Here is a 17,433-nt window from a genome sequence, read left to right as displayed (position 1 = left end):
AAAAGCGGCATATACATACAACAGGATATGGTTCATCCATAAACAGAGGAAATCCTGCTAGATGTTACAACAGATGAATCTTGAGGACATTTTGTTATATGAAATAAGGCAGTCACAGAAGGACAAGTATTGCATGATTCCATTTATATAGAGTATATAAAATAATAAAACAATAAATCGAATGGTGGTTACCAGGGACCAGGGAGAAGGAATATGGGAGATTGCTGTTCAATGGGTATAGAGTTTTAGTCATGCAAGATGAAAAAGTTTTAGAGATCATTGTACTTAGAGTTAATGATACTGTATCATACAGTTAAAAATTTAAGAAGGTAGGGGCGCCTGGGTGGCACAGCGGTTAAGTGTCTGCCTTCGGCTCAGGGCGTGATCCCGGCGTTATGGGATCGAGCCCCACATCAGGCTCCTCCGCTAGGAGCCTGCTTCTTCCTCTCCCACTCCCCCTGCTTGTGTTCCCTCTCTCGCTGGCTGTCTCTATCTCTGTCTAATAAATAAATAAATAATCTTTTTAAAAAATTTAAGAAGATAGAGCTCATGTGTTAATTTTAAGATGTCTTGATTTTTCTCTTATTAATACTAAAGTTCCTTGAAATGTGGAATTCTGACCCATACTGCCATGCACGGTCAAGCACCATGACTGACACATTATAATTTTTTGATAAATAATGTATAAGTTCATGACATGATGAATGGTTTACTTAATGATCCATGGCAGTATCTGCCTTCCAGACCCCGGGGGGTGGGGGTGGGGGTGGGGAGAGGCATTTCCACTCAGTCATGCTCTTGGAACTTGTAATAAGTAGAATGTAAACTCCACAAAGCAGAGATTTGGACTCTTGTGGCCAATACAGTATTTCCCGGAGAGAACAGAAGGGGCCCCGGGAGTCACGCGGTAAATACCATTAACGGAAGACTGTATGACCAAGTTAACATGCTCTATTCTGCAGGGTCACTAAGCCGCCCTTCTACTGGTCTTACTATCCTTGAAAAAGGCCATCAGAATATGAATGGAAAGAAATGGCTTCTTTTGGATTACTTCCTCTAACACATACACAATTTTTTTTTTGATGTAGTGTTCCATGATTCATTGTTTGCGTATAACACCCAGTGCTCCATGCAATACGTGCCCTCCTTAATACCCATCACTGGGCTAGCCCCTCCTCCACCCCCTCCCCTCTGAAACCCTCAGTTTGTTTCCCGGAATCCATACACAATCTCTACAATCGTAAACCCTAAGAGCTATCTGCTCCTGTTGAGTAAAAATATCTGTGTTCAGTTCCCAGCAACAGGATATCCTCTCTTTATATTAGCTCAGACAACGTGGACAGCTGTTGACAACCAGAACAATGAAGTAAGAAGACCCATAGCCAGACTCGTGTCCCCACCCTTTATTCACCTTATGGACACCAACTAATGCCTATGTCAGGTCACAGGTTCCCTACATCCCATAACCCACTCCCATTCCTGTTCACCTCCACGGTGAGGGCTTCTCCAGCATTCTTCCTTCCATTCCTGTGTGCAGCTTTTCTCAGGACCTTTAAGCCCTCCTCAAATTTGTTGGTGATAACCAGCCATCGAGCAGACTCCACCAGCCACCTGATCAAAGAAGACAGAGGTGCAGCCAAATCTCTCATGAGTCCATATTCTTTTCCCGAAATGCCTTTCCCCTCCCATCTAATACCTACCTCTTGTTCTGATATACCAGAAAATACAAACTTATGATCTCTTGTACCCTAACTAGAAAACCGGGAGGATGACCTCTCCCCATGCAGTACATTTCCACTACTGGCAATATAAAGCAGGAGTCACATTGCCCCTTCAGTCTTATCCTGGAGAATATTTCCAGGTTTGGCAAATAAAAATAATGTGCCCAGTTAAATCTGAATTTAAATAAGCAGTGAATAGGAGTAATTCTTGAGTGTAACTATGTCCCGTGCGATATTTTGGACCTTCTCCCACTGAAAAAGTATTTGTTGTTTCTTTGAAATTTTACTTGCATGAGACACCCTGTGTTCTCTAAGGCTAGTAAATAAAAATACAGAACTCTCAGATAAATAGAAATTTCCTATAAACTATGAATAATTTTTACTGTAACTATGCACCATGCAATATTTGGAATAATATACACCAAAAAATGTTGTTTACCTGAAATTCAAACTTAACTGAGTGTCCTTGATATTATCTGGCAACCCTACCTGTTCAGCTTCTCGAATTGTACATAGGACACTTATTAGGAGAGCATGTGTTCAAGTTCTTCACTAAGAACCAAACAGAGTTCTTAGGACCTGACTCCATGGACCTTGCATCCCAGGATCCGCTAAGATAAAGGACAAAAGAAAGCTTATACCTTGAGAAAAGAAAAGAGACAAATAATGGTACAGAAACCACCAGCTGAAGGGTGCGCCAGTCTCGAATGGCAAAAGCCAGTCCTCCCAGGATCATCTGTCCTACGCAAGCAGTACAGACTGCCACTGTTATTCCCAAGGCTTGGAATCGGGGCACGGTCCATTCCACAACTGAAGGAAAACACAAACAGGATTTTGGCGTCAAAGTTGGAATCTCATAATGCTAAGCGAAATAAGTCAAGCAGAAAAAGACAATTATCATAAGGTTTCACTCATTTATGGAACATAAGAAGTAGGAAGATTGATAGAAGAAGAAAAGGAAGAAGAAGGGGGGGTAAACAGAAGGGGGAATGATCCATGAGAGACTATGGACTCTGGGAAACAAACTGAGGGCTTCAGAGGGGAGGGGGGTGGGGGAATGGGATAGGCTGGTGATGGGTAGTAAGGAGGGCACGTATTGCGTGGTGCACTGGGTGTTATATGCAAGTAACGAATCATGGAACTTTACATCAAAAACTAGGGATGTACTGTACAGTGACTAACATAATATAATAAAAAATTATTGTAAAAAATTTTTTAAAAAGTTGGAATCTCAAAGTCAAAGTCACGGCTTGGAAAATGTCAAAGATGCAAAACGCTTGCTTACGCAGCATAATAGTGTTCGTAATGATGTTCATGGCGGAGCAGCCAGCCAAGAAACGTAGCACACAGTAAATGACGAAGGTGGGAGCAAGGACTGTGCAGGTGTCAGCAACGGCCAGCTGGAGGAAACACCAACTGAGAATGAACTTCCTCCCAAACCTGAGGAACGGGAACAGGTTAGATGGGGGGTAAGAGCAACCTGATAGGAAAATTAACAAAAAGAAGGCACTCTGTGAAAGTTAGCACGTGTTTCAATGAGGGAACTTTGACCTTGACATTTGAAAGAATCGACAGCTAGTCAACAGGAGATCTTCCCCGAAGCAACCCTCCCTGTTTGTAAATAGATACAAGTATGACAATACTTCTGCCCCAGCCTGTTACCAGATCTTTGAGACCAACGGAAGCCATATGAGATGGGTTGCAATTCTGGAAAGTTGAACACATCACAGGCACTTAACACAGCAGAGTCTGTGCAGTGTCTAGAACACGAGGGAGCTGCTATGGGCTGAGCTGCATCCCCTGCCCCCACCCCAATTCATATATTGAAGATCTAATACCCAGTGAAATGGTCTTTGGAGATGGGCTTCAAGGAAGCTAATTTGGTTTTGATGAGGTCATCAGGGTGGGGTCCTTATGATGGGGTTAGCGCCCTTTTACGAAGCAAAATTGCTCTCCTCTTTCTGCCATGTGAGGCTATCGCAAAAAAACAGCTGCCTTGAAGCCAGGACAGCTCTCACCAGACACCAAATCTCTCTGCACCTAGATCGTGGACCTCCCAGCTTCCAGAACTTGAGAAAAGAAACTTCAGTTGTTTAAGCCATCTGGTCTCCGGTGTTTCATTGTGGTAGCCTGAGCTGACTAAGATAAGCTCTAACTCTGCACTTGGGACTCTGGGCCCATGCGGGTCCTGGATAAGCGATATGAAAGGGACATCCAAGGAACACTACAGCAAAGTTGCTGTTGGGTTACATTAGAGCCCCTCTCTGAGATGTCTGGCTTTATAGGCCTTGAACAACACATTTCCCTAAAATAAGAATGGAACCACAACTTGGAGAACTTTGAGTGAGTTCTCAGAGGAGAGGATTAGGTAAGATGAGCATAAAGAAACAGAGAAGGAGAGGGTATTTTTATTTTATTTTTTAAAAGATTTTATTTATTTATTTGAGAGAGAGAGAGAGCAAGCAGGGGAAGTGGCAGGTGGAGGAGAAAGGAGAAGCAGACATGGGGCTCAAGTCTAGGACCCCGGGATCATGACCTGAGCCAAAGGCAGATGCTTAACTGGCTGAGCCACCCAGGTGCCCCAGCGAGAAGGTATTTTTGAAGAGGAAGGAGAATCCTGTGTTTCACAGTTTTCTGGAATAGAGGACCTTTCTCTGGACGACGAGGATGAGACACCTGTGCCAATTCTGTTTGACCAGTAGTAGACAAACAGTGGGATGGGACAAAAACCCTGCAATCCTTGCTATGCTTGCAGAATATTTCCATTATAATGCAGTGTTAAATCTTTTATATTCTGAGTATTTATATTAGATACATTTGTATTTCCACTCAAAATGGAATAAAATCTAGGTAAAGAAATGCTATGATTAATGAAATGATGTAATAACAATTATTGGAAAGTCTGGTCCATCAAAATGAAAGGCAGCTGTATTAAAGATGTATCATGCGCTGATATCTTGGGGGCGCCTGGGTGGATCAGTCAGTTAAGCGTCTGCCTTCAGCTCCAGATCATGATCTTGGGGTCCTGGGATCGAGCCCTGCCATCGGGCTCCCTGCTCAGCAGGGAGTCTGCTTTTCCCTCACCCCTGCTGGTGCTTTCTCTCTCTCCCTCAAATAAATAAACAAAATAAAAATGTTTAAAACATAGTGATATTTAGAGCCACAGGCATTTGGTAGCAATCTGGTTGTCCATCACCAAAAAATGGATGAAGAGCTTTGTCATGGATCTTCACTGTGGACACCATGTAGCATTAGAAGAATGAACAAGAAGTACACATAGGAATGTATATGCACCTCAAAAAACATAGCATTGGGTGTACCAAAGAAAAAGAATGAGATAATAACACATGTACATACATATGTGAATTAAAATATAGGTAAGCCAATGTCATTTATTTTGAAAAAACACATATGAATTTAAAGAAATATAGCTAATGCGTTATAATGACCCCTATTGGGAAGAAGGAACTGGGATTGGGGCATAAGGAAAAAATGAAACAGATACAAACATACATGAAAGGAATTCGTGGCCAAACTAATGAGGACGCTGTCTCATGAAATGAGTATAGTTCAACCATCTGTGGTTTATAGTCAAAGGAAGAGAAATTTGTGCTGTGCAAAATATTAAGACTATTGTTCCATCAATCATTAATTGTGCAATTTGGCTGTATGTTCACCATTGCTTTTTTTTTTCTTTGTCCAGATGCAGAGGAAGATGACTCTTCCCAGCCTTATATTTAAGTCAGAGTCATACATCCGCATTCTGACCATGGATTGAGGACAGAAGTGACCAAGGCCACTTCCAGGCCTGTCCATACAAGGTCCACTTGGGTCCTGCTCATTCTCTCTGACAACATGGCTGGAAACAAAAAAAGTGCAGATGAAAAAGTCACACAATGGAAGATTCTGGTTCTCTGAGCCACTGCTCAGAGGATGGGGGCCACATGACCCACACCACACTGTGAGGACAGTGAGAATCATGATTTAATTAAAATCCCAATTTTGTGTCTGGGGTTCTTACTGTAACTAGCTACCTCGGCCAACACGAGAATGTTTGAATAATTGTGTTTGGTGAAGATAACTGGAGAAGCTTCATATGTTTTCTTTTTTGGTATAGGTTTCTCAAATTTATTTTGAGAATAAAAATAAAAAATATTTTACTTGAGGGGTGCCTGGATGGCTTAGGCAGTTAAGTGTCCCACTCTTGATTTTGGCTCAGGTCATGATCTCAGAGTCGTGACATTGAGCCCCAAGTCAGGCTCTCCGCTGGGTGTGGAGTCTGCTTAAGATTCTTTTTCTCCCTCTTCCTCTGCCCCTCCTCCTGAGACTCTGTCTAAAAAAAAATTTTTTTTAATTGGAAAAGAAAACATCATGTAGAACTGTAAACATATGTATAAAAAGAGGTTACAAAATTACATATGGACTTTTACCAGTTTTATTTAAAACACATATTTCTGATGTATGTGGCTCCCACTTGAGTGGACTTGTTCTTAGCTCTATTTTGAAAGTTGTCGAATATGAAAGTTTAAATGAAAACTATAATGGACACTGCTGTAAATCTCAAGCAGATGCAACACTAGATAGCATTTTGCTATATTTGCTTTATTTCTTTGCCTTTGTGAATACACACACACACACCACACACACACACACACACCACACACGAACTCTTTTCTGTTGAACCATCTGAATGGCAGCTACAAATCACGTGACACATCACTTCTAATTTTTTTTTTTTTAGCATGCATGTATAAAAAATACAAATAGTTTCTAGGGGTGCCTGGCTGGCTCAGTTGGTTAAGTGTTCGACTCTTGATATTGGCTCAGCTCATGATTTCAGGTTCTTGAGATCAAGCCCCGTGGCAGTCTCTGTGCTCATCGGGGAGTCTGCTTGAGATTCTCTATTTCCCTCTCCGCCTGCCCCTCCCCCCCAAATAAATAAATAAATAAATAAATAAATAAATAAATAAATATTTAGAACCTCCTTGCTTGGCCATATATTACCCTTTAATGGGAGGGTCATGGGAAGAAGGCAGCTTGGATATTCATTAGCTGAGCATAATCTTGGCTAGGGGGTTATATTTGGGACAGATTGCTTTCAAGCAGGTCCATACTCAAGGTTGTTTTCCTCTACTTGAAATCTCCTGCTGCCTGACTAACAGGCACTTCCAGTTTATTACACCGAAAACAGAAGTCTTGACTTTCTCCTCTGTATGTGCTTCATTTCCTATTTTCCTTCATTTCCCTAAATGGTATCAGTGTGTATCCATTTGCTCTGGATGAAGATACAGATACGATCCTTGATCCTCTACTTGCCACACCAAAGCCTCTTTCTTAAAAATCAGAAACCATCAGGAAACTCTGTTGCATCTAGCTACAAATTATGTTCCGAAGAAGCTACTTGTTACCCCTTCTAAGACACCTTCCTAATTTAAACTCCCATCATCTTTCCTAAGGATTCTTTTGATAGCCTCTTAGATGCTTTCCCTACCACCACTCTGGCTCTCCCACTTAATCATCAATGAAGCATCAAGAATGAGGTTTAAAAGATCCTATCATAATAATCATCTTAAAAGGCTCGGGTGGGTACATCTCAGGTTCCAGGAGTAAGGTCTTAAACCCTACTGCTTGCCTTTCACTCCATCAGCAAAGACATGTGTACAGAACGCAAAAAGCAACTAGCTGAGCTCAGTTGAGAGTGAAGATAGATTGTGGTGGGGAGTGTTTTCTCTCTCTCCAAAGAGGGCAGATGGAGACCAATACAAGGAAGATCCTATTTCCACAGCTATTATCCTGAAGTGAGGTGCAATCCACACGGTAAGTGAAGTGAGTGGCATATACCTTGTGACCTGGGGAACCAGGTTACAGATGGTGGTAAACTGGGAACATCAAAGAGAGTGAGGGTCCCAGCAAGGGAAAGTGACAAAGAGAGGATCCTTAAACCGTATCTACCACACATCCCCTAAATAGCCCCTGGAGCATGCATGTGCAGAAAACAGGTCAATATAGACAAAGATCTGAACTGAGCTTGGAGCTTCTGCATAAGAAATAGATTCCAGGGGCGCCTGGGTGGCTCAGTCGGTTAAGTGTCTGCCTTCGGTTCAGGTCATGATCTCAGGGTCCTCGCATCAAGTCCCGCATCAGGCTCCTTGTTCAGCAGGGAGCCTGCTTCTCCCTCTCCCTCTCCCCCCACTTCTCTTAAATAAATAAATAAATAAATAAATAAATAAATAAATAAAATCTTTTAAAAAAATAGATTTTAGTTCAGCCCGAGGCTTGAAAAATATCTGCTAAAATAGAGGAATCAGTATGACTGATGAGTAATAATGGAAAATGGAATCTTCACAACTTCATATTTATAATATTCAAGATATAATTCGTAATATCCCGCTATGTGAAGGACCAAGAAAATGGAACTCCATTTCCTAGAGAATGGAAATCTTTTGGATCTCGGCCAAAAGTAGACAAAGTTTGGGACTAAGCAGCAAGGATTTTAAAGTGGTACTATAACTACCCTCAAAGAGAGAAATCAACTATGATTTTAACATATGAAATTCAAAGCTTAGAAATGGGCCTTCTCAGAGAGACAGCAACACAGGTAAGCTAAAGTTACTGAAATTCAAGAGCTGAAAAAGCAGTTTCTAATACAAAAATTTACTGGATGGAGTTAACAATCATGTGGACACGAGAGAGACTACTTGAAGATCAATAGAGGTCATAGAAGGTAAAGAACAGAAAGAAATAATGATTGAAGAAAGTGAAAAAAGAGCCTCAGAGTGCTGTTATACCAGGAGGCAGGACATAGTTCCTGTAAAGAGCCAGGTAATTAGCATTTTAGAATTTGTAACCCACGTTTTCTTATTTTTCTTTCTTTTTTTAAACTACTTTTTGTATTTCTTTTTTTCAAATAGACTATTATTAGAGCAGTTTTAAGTTGGCTGCAGCATTGAGCAGAAAGTACAGAGATTTCCCGTATATCCTGCTCCCGTGTACACATAGCATCCCTACCTATCAATATCCTGCACCAAGTGAGACATTTGATACAATGGAGCCTACAGTGATGCATCATTATCCCCCAAAGGCCATAGTTTACATTGGGGTACATTCTTGGTGTTGTACATTCTATGGTTTTTGACAAATGTATAATAACATGTACCCACCATTACAGTATCCTGCAGAGTAGTTTCACTGCCCTAAAATCTCTGTGATGTGCCTATTAATTTCTCTCTCCCTGCCCACCACTCATCTTTTTACGGTCTGCACAGTTTTTCCTTTTCCAGAATGTCATATAGTTGGAATCACGCAGTGTGTAGCCTTTTCCGATTGGCTTTTGCTTGGTATGCATCCAAGATTCCCCCATGCCTTTTCATAGCTATATTGTTCATTTATTTTTAGCACTGAACAATATTCCATTGTCTGGATGTATCATGGTTTACTTATGCATTCACCTATTGAAGGAAATGTTGGTTGCTTCCAAGGTTTGGCAATTATGAAGAAAGCTGCCTTTTCAACTACTTTCTTATTTTATCAACTCTTTGTTTTAAGTCCTTTTTGACTTTCATTTTTACATTTACATCTTATAGATATATTTTTCATTTTTGGCTTCCTTTCACTGTATTCAATTTTATTTTTGTATATATGTATATATTTTATATGTATTATATATATATATATCTATATCTATATCTATATATAAATTTTGCTTTCTTTACAATTTTGGGGTTTAGGTCTTCTAACAAACAGACCAAAATACACCCAGGACCAGATAACCCTGTTTTGTCCACCTGGGAGATTATATTCTCTCTTTTTTCCCTTTGTTTATTTGTTTGTTTCTGATCTCTTCGGGTTTGTCTAGTGTATATTTTGCTAGGGTTGTGGTTGATATTTTTGATTTTGTTCTCTCATTGATCCATTCTTCTCTGGGCAAAATGACTAGGAGGAATTCGCAACAAAAGAAAGAACCAGAGGTAATACTCTCTGCCACAGATGTAATTGATATAGATATAAGTAAAATGTCAGAGCTGGAATTCAGGATAACAGTTATAAAGTTACTATCTGGATATGAAAAAAGCATAAAAGACATTAGAGAATCTCTTAGTGCAGAAGTAAAATCTAATCAGGCCAAAATTTAAAGTGATTTAACTGAGATGCAGTCTAAATTGGATGCTCTAACAGCTAGGGTAAATGAGGCAGAAGAGAGAGTCAGTGACATAGAAGACAAGATAATGAAAAGGAACAAAGCTGAGGAAAATACAGAAAAACAACTAATGGACCATGAGGGGAGGCTTTGAGAAACCAGCAATACCATAAAGCGAAAGAATATTAGAATTATTGGGGTCCCAGAGGAAGAAGAGAGGAGGTGAAGGTATCTTTGAGCAAATCATAGCTAAGGACTTCCTTAATCTGGGGAAGGAAACAGGCATTCAAGTCCAAGAGGTAGAGAGAACGCCTGCCAAATCAATAAAATCAATAAAAATAGAAAAATAGAAAAAAGAAAAAAGAAACTACACAGACACACAATAAATATTAAAGGGGATCCTGTAGACGAAGAGAGTCCCAAAGTAACATAGACCAGAAACAGAAACAATCTACAGAAACAGAGACTTTACAGGTAATACAATGGCACTAAATTCTTATCTTTCAATAGTTACTCTGAATGTAAATGTGCTAAATGCTCCAATCAAAAGACACAGGATATCAGATTGGATAAAAGAGCAAGACCTAGCCATATGCTGTCTACAAGAGACTCATTTTAGACCTAAATACACCTCCAGATTGAAAGTGAGGGGGTGGAAATCCATTTATCATGCCAATGGACATCAAAAGAAAGCTGAGGTAGAAATCCTCATATCAGACAAATTAGATTTTAAACCAAAGACTGTAGTAAGGGATGAATTGGGACTCTATCTCATACTAAAGGGTCTATCCAACAAGCTTTAACAATTATAAATATTTATGCTCCTAAATTGGGAGCAGCCAATTATATAAACCAATTAATAACCAAATTAAAGAAATACATTGATAATAATACAAAAATAGTAGGGGGCTTTACTACTCCACTCACAGCAATGGACAGATCATCTAAGCAGAAGATGAATAAGGAAACAAGGGGTTTGAATGACACACCAGACCAGATGGACTTCACAGATATATACAGAACATTCCATCCCAAAGCAACAGAATACACATTCTTCTCAAGTGCACATGAAAGATCCCCCAGACTAGATCACATACTGAGTCACAAATCAGGTCTCAACTGGTACCAAAAGATTGGGATTATTCCCTGCATATTTTCAGACCACAATGCTTTGAAACTTGAACTCAATCACAAGAGGAAATTTGGAAAGAACACAAACACTTGGAGGTTAAAGAGCATCTTACTAAAGAATGAATGGGTCAACCAGGAAATTAAAGAAGAATTTTTTTTTTAAATTCATGGAAACAAATTAAAATGAAAAACACAACTGTTCAAAATGTTTGGGATACAGCAAAAGTGGTCCTAAGATGGAAGTATCTAACACTACAAGCCTTTCTCAAGAAATAAGAAAGGTCTCAAATACGCAACCTAACCCTACTCCTAAAGGAGCTGGAGAAAGAACAGCAAATAAAGCCTAAACCCAGCAGGAGAAGAGAAATAATAAAGATTGAGCAGACATCAATGAAACAGAAACCATAAGACCGCTAGAACAGACCAATGAAACTAGAAGCTGGTTCTCTGAATTAATAAGATCAATAAACCTCTAGCCAGACTTATCAAAAAGAAAAGAGAAAGGACCCAAATTAACAAAATCATGAATGAAAGAGGAGAGATCATGACCAACACCAAAGAAATACAAACAATGTTAAGAACATATTGTGAGCAACTATATACCAACAAATTAGGTCAACTAGATATTTCATACAAGTGAATACAATATCTGTCCTCTTTTACCTGTCTTATTTTACTTTGCCTAACATTTTCATGGCTCATCCATATTATAGTATGGGCCAAATCTCTATTTCTTTTTATGGCTGAAAAGCATTCCATTGGATGTACAGATCCCATTTTATCCCTCCATCCATTGATGGATACCTGGGTTGTTTCTACTTTCCAGCTGTTGTCAACAGTGCTGCAATAACATTGTTGGATAAATATCTGTTTGAGTGCCTTTTTCAATTCTTTTGGCTTTATACCTAGCAATGGAATTGCTAGGTCATATGGTTACTCTACATTTAACTTTTTAAAGAATTTCCAAATTATTTTTCACGGTGATTGCACCATCTTACCTTCCTGTCAGTAGACTTCCAATTTCTCTACATCCTTGTGGATGCATGTTATTTTCTGTCTTGTTTTTGTGTTGCTGTTTTTTGTTTACTTGTTTGTTTATTGTTGTTTTAATATTTTACTTATTTATTTATTTGAGAGAGAGAGAGAGAGAGAAAAGAGAGCACAGAGGGAGAGCGAGAAGCAGATTCCCCACCGAGCAGAGAGCCCGACATGGGGCTCAATCCCAGGACCCTGGGATCATAAACTAAGCTGAAGGCAGACGCTTAACCAACTGAGCCTCCCAGGTGCCCCCCCCATCTTGTTTTATTGTATTATGGCCATTCTAGTAGGTATGAAGTGTATTTGACTGTGGCTTTGGCTTACATTGTTTTCAATATCATGTTGAACATTTTTTTCATGTGCTCAGGCACCATTTGTCCATCTTTTTAAAAGAAATGTATATTTAAGTCCTTTGTTCATTTAAAAATTGGGTTTTTGTCTTTTTGTTGTTGAGAGTGGGAGTTCTTCATATATACTGAATATTAAACCCATTCCATTGGTCTATTTTCCTATTTTTTGGCTTATATATAATTTACAAATATTTTCTCCCATTACATAAGTTATCATTTCTCTTTCTTGATAATGTGCTTTGAGGTACAAAGTTTTTAATTTTTGATGAAGACTAATCTATCTATCAATTTTTTCATCACTTGTGCTTTTGGTAACATATCAAAGAATTCATTGCCAAACGCAAAGTCATATAGATTCACCCCCCCCTCCATTTTCTTTTCAGAGTTTTATGGTTTTAGCTCTTGTATTTAAGTCATTAACCCATTTTTTGTTAATATTTATTATGGCTTTAGGTAAGGATCCAACTTTATTATTTTGCATGTGGATACCCAGTTATCACATTGTCATTTGTGGAAAGGGCTATATTTTACCAACTGAAAGATCTTGGCACCCTTTTCAAAAAATGAATCAGCCACGGAGATATGATATGGCTTTATTTTTATTTCTGTAAGTGGGTGGTTCTGTGTTATGGAACTGTTAGAAATGGACACTCTGACTCGGAACAATTTTATAAGCTACATTTACTGTCATACCTTCAGAGTTCAGTTTTGAGCTGACATAACAGATGGCATTGTGCTGGTAGGTGGTAAGGGAACCTTAATTCTCCATAACCCCCAGAGGAGACATGCCTGGTGTTAGCAATTGGCTTTCTAATTCGGAAGTGGTATTGTCGGGCACAAAATACTCCAATTTCTAACACCACAAATGGTGACAGCAGTCGTCATTAGATTAATTACATGGTTGAAAACTTACCTTCAAAGCACTGTTTTGATGAAAACAAAAATCAAGGTCACTGGAAACATGTTTTCTATACACCATCACGACACATTGCTATGGACACAACAGTTTAGTAGGAATGTCTGCCCATCACACTTGGGAAACAGGGACATGGTGACCAGGCTCTGGAAATCCATAAGCATTCAGCTCACAGAGGCCAGGAGGGACGGAACACAGCCCCCTGGCCAAAGTCTGAAACACCATTTTACGTATCTCCGTCTTCAAATACACTGAATCTTATGTCGTGAAACCTACTCTCTGTTCCCATAGGTGACTTTTCCCCATCTTCCTAAACGGCATGCTGTGTCACCTCCTCTCTAAACCCTCTCCTAAAATGTCCGCATGTCTGATGGAGATGCTGTTTCTGTGTCCTGTACACGGATGGCACTCACAGCTGACAAAACAGCGCTCGCTACACTGACAATGATATCCTTGCGTTTCTAGATCCCTGGGGACCAAGGAAGCCCCAAGACAGTGTAATTGACAATAAGTGTGTCTTTATGGAAGAATGATCTGTTAGTTCAGCAAAACACCCCAGTGATCCAGAGATACTCACCTGTCTGATAAATGGCCAAATATGATGCCTCCCACCAGCATTCCAGCCATGAATAAGAATTTGGTCATTGATTTCAGTGACTGAGATTCACATATCAGGTCCCACTGGAAGAGAAGGAAACCACCAAAGGAACACTGCATAGCGGCTTATAACCCCTCAGTGGAAATCTGATTGAAAGAACTTGAATGACTTTCAAGTTTCTTTATGTCAGGCCCCCTTCTTCCTCTCCAGCTTCCTTTCCTTTCTTTTCTTTTCTTTTCTTTTTCTTTTCTTTTCTTTTCTTTTCTTTTCTTTCTTTTCTTTTTTTCTTTCTTTCTTTCTTTCTTTCTTTCTTTCTTTCTTTCTTTCTTCTTTCTTTTTTTTTTTTGCATTAGCTGACCTTTATCATTCAGCTATCAGCTTAAATACAACTTCCTCCAGGAAGACTCATCTAAACCTGTTGGCTACATTAATGCCTTGTTTTATTTCGTATGAAGTGATTCTCAACCTTGGCCACAGAATGCAATCATCTGAGAAGCTTTAAACATTTCCTGATGGCAGAGTCTTACCGCAGATGTCCTACGGCTGCTCAGGGGCACAGTCTGTGCTAGGAGGTTTTGATCAGTATCCTGATGTTTCTAATTCACAAGCGTAACATTTTTAACACATTACATAAATTACTTGCTTAAACTTTGGTCTTCCTAAGAATAAAAGCCATATAATTGCAAGGCCACATCTTTTAGTTCTTCGACTCATTAAATACATAGATTAATGGCATTTAATAAAGACATAGAGAACACTTTCTGAAATAATGAAAAATGACCACCTATATAGTGATTAAAGCCTTGAAGCATATTCATGATTTGTTTGCCTCTAAACACCCAGACTGTGGACTCACAAGAGGTAAACAGGACCTGTTACCTTAGTCACGATGGTGGAAGGAAAGGAGCTTTGGTCGTATACCCAGCCGTCCACACAGAGCTCCGTGTCCAGCTCACTTGTGTTGGGGAAGGTCCCATTCAGGTGAAGGAGCTGCCACTGGGGATGGATGAAACGACGGCATTTCTCTGGCCTCAGGTGTGAGTCCAGTGGGATGGAGATTCTCAGGAGGGCATCTTGGCGGAGGATCCCAGTGCCATTAGCAGAGACAGTGTCATTGTCGAGGATGTGGACCCAGCAGCGGTGACCAGGGACGGCTGCCGTGAAGTTCTCCAGTGAAATATGAGGGTACACTAAGAGGTTGGAGAGACAAAGGAAAACCATCTGAAGGATCTGGAATCTTCCCAGGCCTCCAACTTGTTCCAGGAGGTCCTGAAAGGCCATCGAGGCTGGACAGGTGATCCCCAGTGAAAGGTGAAATGACTTTATTTAGAACAATTCAAAGGGAGAAGGGTCTCCATTCACTACGTCACACCAAGCGTGTGTTGATCCTGACCCCACTTTTTCCTCAATGGACCCCGCTTCACCTCCACCAGGACCACGGAAGCTGATTCTCCAAATTGTTTGTGGATCAGGTGGGTAGCCGTTTTCTTTAAAGTCCCAGAGAAGTATTTTGCTGAGATGTTTCCAGCAGTTGACCAGCAGCACTGTTTAAAGGTGTACTTTGTGAAAATTCTTTTCGTCAGCAGTGCCCTGAAATGGCACTGGACTTTGATCCCCACATCTGTAAATAACATAAAATAAACCTCCCAGTTCTTTGCAGACCGTGTTGCTTGTGAGACTCAAAAGGGAACCATTTTTTGATTTTCCTGTGAAAAGTACTGAAGGTTCAGTTCTTGGCTTGTGTAGTGCTGAATTTTGATGGAAAGAGTTCATGAAAGTTACCCTGAGTAAACTAAAGCACGTGACGTATGGTGCAATCCTTCCCTTGTGGAAAGTGGCATTCTGCTTCACCTCAAATCAGACCACAAATTCACACTAAAAATAAGTTAACTCGAAATGTGGGCAGAGTGGGGCGTGACAGAGGACAGAGGCTAAGCCAGTGGCAAGCTCCCAAAGAAGTTGACTTTCACAGACTTATTGATTCCTTCAGATAACATTTGTGAGGACCTTTTCTGTGCTAGGAATCCAGCAGTGGATAAGACCAGGTCTCTAAGGGTCTTATCCTGCGGTGGATGACAGAGGAACAGAAATAATGACCTTCCAACAGACATTATGAAACCTACACGTGGCTATTGGACTCTGGAGGAATTGAGGAGAAAATACCGCAACAGTCATGCTTCTTGGTATTTACCCAGATAAGGTGGAAACTTATGTCCGCCCAAAACCCTGCACACGGATGTGCATAGCAGCTTTCTTCCTCACTGCCAAAATCCGGACTCAACCAAGACGTCCTCCAGTGGATGAAGGGGTAAATAAACTGTGGTCCATCCAGACAAGTGGCTATCACCCTAAAAGAGAAGAAAAGGAAAAAAAAAATGAGCTATCAAGAGAGGGAAAGACGTCAAGCAGAAAAAGACAATTATCATATGGTTTCTTTCATCTATGGAACATAAGAACTAGGAAGATTGGTAGGAGAAGAAAGGGACAAAGAAAGGGGGGGAAGGGGCGCATGGGTGGCTCAGTCATTAAGCGTCTGCCTTTGGCTCAGGGTGTGATCCCAGAGGCCTGGGATCGAGCCCCACATCGGGCTCCTCCGCTATGAGCCTGCTTCTTCCTCTCCCACTCCCCCTGCTTGTGTTCCCTCTCTCGCTGGCTGTCTCTCTCTGTCAAATAAATAAATAAAATCTTTAAAAAAAAAAAAAAAAGAAAGAAAGGGGGGTAATCAGAAGGGGGAATGAAGCATGAGAGACTATGGACTCTAAAAAAACAAACTGAGGGCTTCGGGGGGGAGGAGGGTGGGGGAATGGGATAGGCTGCTGATGGGTAGTAAGGAGGGCACGTATTGCATGGTGCACTGGGTGTTATACGCAACTAATCAATCATCGAACTTTACATCAAAAACCAGGGATGTACTGTATGGTGAATAACATAATATAATAAAAAAATTTTTGAAAAAAAAATATTTTTAAAAATAATAAATAAATAATACAATTTTGGGGGGGGAAGAGAGGGAAAGACATGGATGAGCCCTCAATGTAAATTATTACATCAAAGAAGCCAATCTGGAAAGGCTACATCCTGTTCCTTAAAGGCCGTTGCGCTGTCTTGGAGAATCCGCCAGCGTGTTTTCTTTCTGCTCGTCGTGTGGCATAAACCCTCATGCCCCAGCTTCACGGTCGAGGATTCCGTTTTGCTGCCATTTCAAATCTACCATTGAGATACTTGGTGGGTTTAACACTTCAGCAACTGTACATTCCAAGTCACGCGTTCTCTCTACTGAGATATCCTCTTAAAGAAGTCATTGTTCCCATGTCTGTCTTTCATTCTCAGACGTATTTTGTGAACATATTTAATAGCTGCTTTGGAGTATTTTTTTCTGCTAAGTCTAATATCTGGGAAAACTCAGAAACCATAACGATTACCTCATTTTAGAACATTTTCATCACCTCCCAAAAGAAATAGTTCTATTGACTATTAACATGCAATCCCAATTACCAGCACCCAAACTCTGGCAACAATGGTATAATTTCTGCCTGGATGTG

General features: G+C 40.3%; 1 protein-coding gene across 2 annotated transcripts in view; it reads right to left on the bottom strand.

Annotated features, from left to right (window-relative positions):
* The window catches only part of LOC100480700 (solute carrier family 22 member 9), a 29,451-nt gene extending 13,856 nt beyond the window's left edge, over nt 1–15,595 (bottom strand). The window contains exons 1-5 of one of the 2 annotated variants that reach the window (XM_034646063.1): nt 14,771–15,595; nt 13,871–13,974; nt 3,007–3,161; nt 2,363–2,531; nt 1,488–1,611 (exon numbers count right to left, since the gene is read on the bottom strand). In XM_034646063.1, the coding sequence (XP_034501954.1) occupies nt 1,488–1,611; nt 2,363–2,531; nt 3,007–3,161; nt 13,871–13,974; nt 14,771–15,172 (954 nt within the window). In that variant the 5' untranslated portion in view covers nt 15,173–15,595. The remainder of the gene's footprint in view (nt 1–1,487; nt 1,612–2,362; nt 2,532–3,006; nt 3,162–13,870; nt 13,975–14,770) is intronic. The other variant, XM_002925351.4, reaches the window with a different exon arrangement.
* Nucleotides 15,596–17,433: the final 1,838 nt, after the last annotated feature.

Source organism: Ailuropoda melanoleuca, chromosome 16 (assembly GCF_002007445.2).
Source record: "Ailuropoda melanoleuca isolate Jingjing chromosome 16, ASM200744v2, whole genome shotgun sequence".
Classification (NCBI taxonomy): domain Eukaryota; kingdom Metazoa; phylum Chordata; class Mammalia; order Carnivora; family Ursidae; genus Ailuropoda; species Ailuropoda melanoleuca.
Note: the sequence above shows the minus strand (reverse complement) of the source record. Positions and strands in the feature narration are given on the sequence as shown.